The following is a 9,439-nucleotide window of genomic DNA, read 5'->3' as shown; positions in this document are numbered from 1 at the left end:
AATTTTATAATTGGGACTTGAGCCTTTGTTATAACCTAAGAAAAAAATAAAGAAAAAAAAATTGTTAATCATTGTATTGGTCCTTCATGCATTAGCAACTTTAATCTGTTTTTTCAGAAAATTTTGAGGATATATTCCTTGTATTGATGCTTAGTACATTAGCAACTATAACTAGTTTCAACAGAAAATTTTCAACAATATCAAAACTACCTGCACTTTTTTAGCAACACTTCTTTGAGATAATGCTCTTGAGGTAGCATAAAGCCCAATTCGTGGAGTCTTCACCTCTGAATCAAGAACCACAACCAATAGTCAAACTTAAGAGGCAAAGAAAGTAGTTCAAGCTTCAATACTGTAGAACAAAGGATTTCATCCATCACAAAGGTATATTGTGTATCATGTGGGACTACAATGTTACTAATAAAGGTAATTTGCAGCAGTCAAATAATTATTGCAAATCCCAAAAGATTTAATTCATGTAGATGAAGAAAAAGTCTATGATTATCTTCTGAAGGGACCATTGAATGAAGAATAAAAAAAATCCAAGAAAAAGGACAAAGAAGACATGATCCTTGGTACCAAAATTTAATTCCTTGATACACAAGATATGTGAAGCTGTAACTTCAGTAATTGTAATACTATGCTAACATTTTGCAATGCAACATCATGTGATGCAAAATTTAACTTTGAGTGTACGAAGGCAAGAAATTAATCACTGATTAGATTGTCAAACATGAAGCTCAAAAAATCTAAGATAAGGCAATTCTTATCAATCAAAGCAACGAAAAAAAAAAATGCAAGATGCATACTGACAAAGAATTTCTAGAGATCTAAGACTTACTTCGATACCACTTGTTGGAAGGTATAAACCTGTCCTAAATGATCAAGAAATTTCAACCTAGATTATAGGGAAAATGCAAATAAAAGCAAAATCAATTGAGCAACTCTGCTACAAGTTAGAAAGAAAAAAAAAATGAACATACTCTGCAGTGAGGCCAGATATTTTTTATAATGTCATATATGCATTGCAGAGCTGCACTTCGTGAGGCTTGTTCCTCTGGAGTTGGTGAGATTAAATCACAAAAATCAAGTATCTATGCAGAAATCAAATAGCTGGTATGAGTACAATGGTTGTAAAATTTGCATGAAATTTAAAATATGCATACCAATGATGAGGAAAATAACCATAGCAATGTGAAAGGAATTCAATGAACCAGTTATAAGGGTAGGGGACAGTAACATCAAGGCCCTGGTGGCTGGGTGACGGGGTGTCACACCCAGTCAAATCTCAATCTACCTTAGATATAACCAGTTACCCTAGTTGACGGGGTGTGACATCGTGGCGTGGCAGTAACATCAAGGCCCTGGTGGCTGTTAGAGGCCGCATTTTCTCTGCCCACCAAGATGGTCACATTCGTGTGCGGCAGTTCTGTCCCTGTGGCGTCGGCGGCTCCGAGAACACCTTCCAACTTACCGTGACACTTCCCACGGCCAGGGATAGACTTGGAAAGATCCTAATGTAGGGGAGTTACATGCAGACCCAGCGGCACCACCACAGGCACGCTTACAACATCTCTTACTTCGTCTTGACGACGGTGCCGTCTACTCCAGCTCTTGGTTCAAAATAATACAATAAAAATATTAAATTAAGTTATACATTAAAACTTTTAAATAAATAATTTTTTATTACATTACTTAAATCAGGTAAGATTTAAACCCCGATTATTTAAGGAGTTGTCCTACTTTTTTACTGTCATTTCGTGGGCCGAGGCATCAACTTAGGGATGGCAATTTTCCTCGCGGGTTTGGGGCCCCGCTGGAAAAACCCGAAATGGGGATGGGGATCCCCGATTTTTCGGGGATGGGGAGGGTTTGGGGCGGGTATGGGAATACTATCCCCATCCCTGAACCCGTCCCGAATATTATTATTATTAATATTAATAAATAATGATATGATTTAAAAAAAAAAGTAATAATAATAGTATTAATATTAATATTAAAATTTTTGAAAATATTATTATTAATAATATTATTAATATTGATATTAATATTAATATTATCAATTGACCCAAACAAACCACAGACACTAGAATAGCTCATGCCAGATCAAATTACATGTATTAATATTAATATTGATGATAATATTGGTATTAATACATGGCAGTTAAACTTTCACCTCCATGGATTGCAATTGATGATACAGTGGCTACCATTTTGGTATTTCTGTGTCTGTGATTTGTTTGGGTTAATATTCTACTGTTTCTGGTGTCTGTGGTTTGTTTGGGTCAATTTGGAAATGGGGCGGAGATGGGGAATCCCCGAACCCGTGGGTTCGGGTTCGGGGAATCCCGAACCCGAAAAAATAAGAATGGGGCGGGGATGGGAATGGCAAACCCGCCCCCGCCCCGCCCCATTGCCATCCCTACATCAACTAAGTAGTTCATGCTTATAATTTAAAAAGACCTCACAGATCATCTGAATTGATATATGGTGAGATGCTTGTCATATGAGGTCGTGGGGTCGAAACTCAGGATAGTCGGGATGTAAATCTCTGGTCCCTGTGCAACTCACCCCACCTGCCACATGCTAGCTTAGGATATTGTGATTTACCTCCCTCGTGATGGCCTTGGATCGGGTGCGACAGGAGCACTGAGAACGAACGATTTCACCTTTTTACCACGTGCTTACAATTTAAAAGTCAGAATTGTACTTATAAGATGATCTGTAATGGGAGCTCCCATTGCTAAGTTGGCACATGGGACGGACCTCCCTGCCATTGGAAGGGAGGTCTCTCCCTCGAATGACGGAGCAGCTCCACAAACATTGAGCCGTTCTTTTGTCTTTTTTTTCTTCTTTAATTTTAATTAATTTTTAATATTTGTATAAAATTTTTATAAAAAATTTAATTATATATATATAAGGTAAAATAGGAAAGAGAGTTACAAAATATATAATAAAAAATATGAAATCCATCAAAAAATTATTGAGATATTTTTTTAATAGTGGGAAAATATATAAGGGTTTTTTACCTTTAACGCAGCGGTAACATAATATTGAATGAAAGGGTTTGAGGGTGTCCATGATGAAATCAAATCCTCTGTTCCTAGATTCTCGTGTCTCCGTATTTCATCGTCGATCGAACGGGTTAAATAACCTCGTGATGTGCACTGTATCCTTAAGATATGATTTAATCCGTTTGATTGATGATGGGACACGGGAATATGGGGACAGAGGATTTGATCTCGTCCACGGAAATCAAATCCTCTATCCCCAGATTCTCATGTCCCCGTGTCTCATCGTCGATCGGACGGGTTAAATAACCTCGTGATGTGCACTGTATCCTTGAGATATAATTTAACCCATCCGATTGATGATGCGACACGGGAATATGGGGACAGAGGATTTGATCTCGTCCATGGAAATCAAATCCTCTGTCCCCAGATTCTCGTGTCCCCGTGTCTCATTGTCGATCGGACGAGTTAAATAATCTCGTGATGTGGACTGTATCCTTGAGATATGATTTAACCCGTCCGATTGATGATGGGACACGGGGATACGGGAATCTGGGGACAGAGGATTTGATCTTGTCCATGGAAATCAAATCCTCTGTCATCATCGATTGGACGGGTGGAGCTCTACGTCTAGATTAAGTTCTCCATCAGGAGGGAATGGAAATCAAATCCTCTGTCCCCAGATTCTCGTGTCCCCATGTCTCATTGTCGATCGGACGGGTGGAGCTCTACGTCTAGATTAAGTTCTCCATCAGGGAATGAATTGAAATTTTCATAATATTCTGAGGTTAAGTGAACATTGTGGTAATTTTGAGATAAGGCCCCTTGGATTTTCTAATTGCCCGGGGACACCTTGCTTCCCTTTCTTGCCGCTGCGAATTGGTGCTGCGAATTGGTTAGGCGAGTTAGGGTTTTCTATTTTGCTCAGTTCGCACGGAGGAGCGAGGCGTAGCGAGATGGACGAGGACATTACGGGCGGTGGCAGTGGGAGGTTGGGGAAGAAGCCATCGGAGAGCGGGATAGAGGTGGACTACAAGACGAAGTCGGGCACGGCATGGAGCCACTCTTACCTCAACCAGAAGCCGTGGCACCCCCTCTCCTACCCCAACCAGCGACGCAAATGGATCGCCGAGCAGACCAACGCCAACCGAGCTAGCCGCGCCGAGGAGGTTGCCCGGGAGGTAAGCAGAAGCAGCCACAAGCTCCGCCGTCTTCGCCCTGGCCTTATATATATGTCTTCACAGTAAGGAATTGGTTCTGTGCGTTTTACTTCAATCGGTGTTTTTTTGCTTCTTTACAGTTTGCTCAGGAGCAAGAGTTCTTCCGGCAAACAGCCCTCTTTTCCCAGAAAGAAAAGGAAAAGGTAAGCTACCCTCACTCCTCTATTAATCTTAATGGAAATTTCACAATTAAGATACGAATGAATTGAAAGAGTCTGAAATTTATTAACAGTCTTATATCTTCATCTGGTTTTGCATTCATTGCCTTGTTGATCTTGTACTATTTCCTCATATGAAGTCTGAAAGAATTGATAGAACTATGATGGAAAAATAAACTATGATGGAAAAATAGAAGTCATGTCTTGACCTTGTCTTGCTCTTACTGTCTTGTTCATCATTGGATGTGCCTCTAGTAGTCGGGAGAGGAAAAAAATTAAGATGATATGCATATGATTGAAGACAGCCAAATAGATTTATAGTTATACATGTTGAACTGATTATAATCAAGGGCGTGAAGAGCAGCATAGTCGAGAGACAAAAGAGGACTCAATTTTGCATAATTAGAATGGTATGAAATTTCCAAATATATTAATGACAGCATCTTGCTGTTTGAGCAAGCAACCACAAATAGTTGAGATTCAATGCTTGCTGTTGTAGCTAGAAAATGATGTTTCTCAGTGCTTCTGCTTACGATGTTTCATGCAAGAGATAATGGAAGAGCTTTGCATCCTTGGGTTTCTACTCAAAAAGTAATGCTATGCCTTTGGGAACCAGTTTGAAAATCTCGCTTCCCTTTGTGATAACTCTATCTTGCAGCTGGTCTTTTTTATTTTATTTTGCAATAATTCTGGGTGTCTATTCGATAGGGGGAGCTTTAGAAAGAAAGCTTGACACGCAAACATTGGATCAATAATAATTGACGATGAACACTTTTTTTTTTCTGAGAACCTCTCATATGCATTACATCACAACTACTAGAGAATTGTTTCATTATAGTTTAGAGAAAAACTCAAACACCGCAACTAAGTCGTTATAGTACTAAATAGCCTAAAGTATGATGATTATGATCGCAAAAGTTTCAGATCATTCTGACGATAGATAAATGTGATGTTCCAAATACTTATATGTATGCTCTCTCATTCTTTATTTTCACCTAAATAAATACTTGTAGTACATGTCAGAATGTTTTGAAAATTAAATTAGTTAAAAAAAATACCAAAATATGAATCTGAATATTCTTAAATTTAAGTCAAGCTAAGCAGGTCTGACAAGGTACCTGCAAGATGTTAACTTGTTTTTGTATCAGTCCCTTTCTTGTGAAACTTCTTTCTCTTCCTATCTTTGCTTTATGCTTCTCTTGGCCTATTACTCATCACATCAGTCAATTTAGTGCTGAAAAACGTTATTAACTTGCTGTTCAATGTCTGTTGCTGCCTGTGTAAATGGGTCAAATTCGTGACTAGCATAGTAACATTGGTGCAGTTTTGTACTTTGGCAACTCAAGTGATTATGATGTATCGCATAGTGGCAAGTAATCATTTTTGCTCCCCATTTTGACGAGCACATGAAATGAGGTCATCCTGTGATGAATTAGGTGGCATATTTATTTAATTCCTTGCAGATTTAGTTGATTGCCGACCAACATATAAAGCATGCTATTTACTCACTCATAAGGGACGATCAGTATTCTAATTCTGGTCTTCTGTTAGACAGTCTATCTGCATGTCATTTTTGGTGTTTGCTGTATGATTTTAATTCTTGTTCATTTGTCTTGTATTCCATCTCTTGTTATTTTTTTTTGAAGTTTATCTTTTGTTTGCTTTCTCCCATTCAAATATAATTACCAAAGCTTTCATTTATAAGTTAATGAGGATTGTCTTAGCTGCTTACATGTATAAGGTCCTATTGTCTGTGTCCTAGCTCACTTGACAGTTAATCGAAGGGTTCAGATTACTCTTTCTCCAGAGAGTAGCCTCGCTAGTTATCTGAACACCCACTACCATGTGAGAAAATAAAAAAGTTTGTTTTTTTACTAAAGAGTGTAAACTATTCTAAAGCACTCTGGCAGTTGAGTATACTATGATTCTTAGGCTATCATATTTAGGCGAGGACTGTCTGGATCCTCATATCATGATTAATCAATGATTTTATGTCTATCTAAAGACTAGGCTCCCTACTTGTTCACCAAGGTTCTCTACTACAATGCAAGATGATAAAAAGCTTTGCTCTTTAAGACTTTCAAATATTCTAAAGCTATACTGCAGATGAGTAGTACCTTTCCCAAAGCTTGTTGGAATATCTTTATGATGTCTTAAAAATCGATTACATTTTCAGGTGGAGATGATGAAAGCTGTGAGTTTTATGTATGTAAGACCACCTGGTTATAACCCTGAAAGTGCCAAAGCTGCAGAAATTGCAGACGAGCAGAAGAGGTTGGGTCAAACTAACACAGAGCAGAATCCTACAGAAGGAGACAGCTCAACAATGTAATTCTTCAAGTTATTTTTTCCTTATGCTTTATCTCAAACCCAAACTGTCAAAATTGCCTGCTGAATATATCTTTTCATTGTAGACCTGATACAAAAGCTAAGGCAGTTCGAGAAAAGAAGCCAAGACCAAAAGATGTATTTGGTCGATCTTTACCGACGGAAGAAGAATTTGAAGTGTTGAAAAATGCCCCTAGGTAAACTTTATTTCATGAGTTGAGTAGAGTTATTGCTACATTTAATATGTTCCTTTCCTAGTGTTAATTGACCACCTGCTTGTGTTGTATTCGGATCAGATCTATCTTCTCTGCTGATGCTGATCGATTGTAGTGTCGTTTGATCTTCCAGGCTGGAGACTGGTGTGCCGGTGAGAATAAAACCATTTGCCGTTGAAGTTCGAAATGTAAGATGTGTAAGATGTGGAACTTTTGGCCACCAAAGTGGAGATCGTGAATGCCCCTTGAAAGATGTCATAATGCCCAATGAAGAGAGTCGATTAAAGAGGGATGATCCTCTTACAGCTATAATGGCACAGACAGATTCTAGTGAGGCAAGCATGACATTTCCTTTATTTTTCTCTATTTTTATCTTCCAAATGAAAGACAATAGCATTGAAAGACTAAAACTGTTCTATTCTTCAGAGAAGATAAGCTATAGTGATCCACTTTAATGCACCATAACCACCAATTTGCCCCATTTGCTAGGTTTAGTATGGATAGTCTTCAGTAATTACTAAGCCAAGATATTCCACAGTTCGAAATCATACTAAAGAAACTTTGGTGGTTGACGCAATCCATAAATGTGTTGTTCTTATTAATATAATGCTTACACTTGCACGCTGAATTGCTTTGAATTATGTTATGATTAAGCTTCAGAAGGTTGATATAATGCGGGCAGGTAGAGGAACATGTGCCCACCATACACATTTGTTTCTTTTATTCATTTGCAAGTAGTTAAACTTATCTTGTGTTAACTATATTCCGCACAAAAGATTGATCCGTGACCTTTGTGTGGGCTCAAATTGCTTTTAGCTAACTTAATTTCATATTTATGCTGTGCAATTCTTCTGGCATCAATTAAACAATGTGTGATCTGCTTCAGCCTATGAAGTGGGAACTGAAGCAGAAACCTGGCATGAGCCCCCCAAGGGGTGGCTTCAGACCAGATGACCCTAATCAGCAGATAGTAGCAGAGGACATATTCGATGAGTACGGAGGTATAGTTTTTTCTTTTTTAGTTTTTCATATGTGTGTGTGCACGAGAGTGTGTCAAATTTTGTTGGTTAATTCCTTGACATTCTGCCGTTCCTTTCCTTTTTTTTTCAGGATTTTTGGGCGAAGGCATCCCCTCACTTCTTTCCAACATCTCTGCTGGAAAATCTATAAAGCATCCCAAGCATAAAAGTAAAGAGAAGAAACGAACATCGGGAACTCATAATAGAAGCAAGAACTGGCACGATGATGGCCCGCCATTATCATCGGATTTTGAAGTTAAGAAGGAAAGCAGGAGAGGCTCCAAGAGCAGGATTGCTGACCAACTTTCAGATTCTTCCTCATCTTCAGACTCTGAAGCACGTAGGGATAGCAGGCGGCCACCACCGACAAGCAAAAAAAAGAAACATCAAGTGCAAGGTTCAGCAACTGGTTCAGAAGGCGGTAGGGAAAGCAGGAGGCAACATTCAGACAGAAAGCACAAGAAGCAGCATCGCCATCTAGCTTCGTTGTCATCTGACACTGAATCTGATAGCCAAAAGAGGCAGAAATCAACATCCAAGCATAAGAAGAGACACCGTGCAAACTCAAGTACATCGGACAGTTATGATTCTGATCACCATCATCGTCATTGTCACAGGAACCACAGACATCATCATCGTCGCCGAAAAGATGATATGGAATACCAATCAGACTGAATCCTTGTGCCAATTAAACCAAATGGATCTGAAATTCTGATCATAGTTTGCTGGTCGGCTAAATATTGAGCATACAGGATAACTTGATATCGAATTCGACCTGTTGTCCATGTTCTCATGAAGTTCTTGTGCTTAGCAGTCTAGAGGGAAGCTATGAACGCATCAGACTCTTAGCAAAGGTTCCATTCCATTTTAATGTTCTATGCATTGAAAATGGCTGTCTAAAAGAACAATTACTTCAACTTTTGCCATGTCATTGTCAAATAGAAGCAGGTGGATGGCTTGTAACTCACTCCGGACAATGTTTTATTTGCACTTGTTTCGGGTGTGAAAGCTTTTTATTTAAAATGTTTGTTTTTCTATAATAAAACTTTTTTAAAAAATAAGCATTTAGAGTATCTATATCAATTATTCTAAATTAAATTTTTATATTAAGTTTTATATTTTATATAAAAAATATATGCATTAACTTTTTTACGTGTAAAATAGATATCTAAATTTTATAAAATAATTTTTTTATTTTTTATTTTAGATTTTGAATTTTAGATGAATGTTCTGATGCTCTTATTCTTGGTTGTTGTTATTATTATTATTATTATTTAATTGCATTTGTAAGATCATGCTCCTCTCTTTCAGGAAAATATTAATCATTTTTTCATTTAATTATATTCCTTTTAAAAAATCATTTCTTTTTCTCATGTTTTTTTTATCGCTTTTAAAAAGCATGCACTAAACTTTACTTCTTCCACACAGCCGTCAAACCCCAATCATGTGGGCTTTAAAATAATTTGTTTTATTGTCTTCACCGCTATT

At 37.9% G+C, this 9,439-nt stretch overlaps 1 protein-coding gene across 1 annotated transcript; it reads left to right on the top strand.

Annotated features, from left to right (window-relative positions):
• The first annotated feature begins 3,844 nt into the window (after positions 1–3,844).
• LOC122016241 (uncharacterized zinc finger CCHC domain-containing protein At4g19190-like) lies at positions 3,845–8,969 on the top strand. The gene is made up of 7 exons (XM_042573474.1): positions 3,845–4,192; positions 4,312–4,374; positions 6,566–6,717; positions 6,804–6,914; positions 7,066–7,267; positions 7,819–7,933; positions 8,043–8,969. The coding sequence occupies exons 1-7, from the start codon at positions 3,968–3,970 to the stop codon at positions 8,624–8,626; spliced, it is 1,452 nt and encodes a 483-aa protein (XP_042429408.1). The 5' UTR covers positions 3,845–3,967; the 3' UTR covers positions 8,627–8,969.
• The last annotated feature ends 470 nt before the right edge of the window (positions 8,970–9,439 follow it).

The sequence above is a fragment of the Zingiber officinale genome, chromosome 8B (assembly GCF_018446385.1).
Source record: "Zingiber officinale cultivar Zhangliang chromosome 8B, Zo_v1.1, whole genome shotgun sequence".
Classification (NCBI taxonomy): domain Eukaryota; kingdom Viridiplantae; phylum Streptophyta; class Magnoliopsida; order Zingiberales; family Zingiberaceae; genus Zingiber; species Zingiber officinale.
The sequence above is the reverse complement of the archived record's forward strand: the minus strand, read 5'-3'. Positions and strand labels throughout refer to the sequence as shown.

What these genes read in the sequence shown, in the direction of transcription:
- LOC122016241 (XM_042573474.1), top strand. Translation starts at nt 3,968, where the DNA reads ATGGACGAGGACATTACGGGCGGTGGCAGTGGGAGGTTGGGGAAGAAG. An exon ending in CCGAGGAGGTTGCCCGGGAG is followed by an intron (nt 4,193 to 4,311) that starts GTAAGCAGAAGC and finishes GCTTCTTTACAG; the next exon opens with TTTGCTCAGGAGCAAGAGTT. An exon ending in GAAGGAGACAGCTCAACAAT is followed by an intron (nt 6,718 to 6,803) that starts GTAATTCTTCAA and finishes TTTTCATTGTAG; the next exon opens with ACCTGATACAAAAGCTAAGG.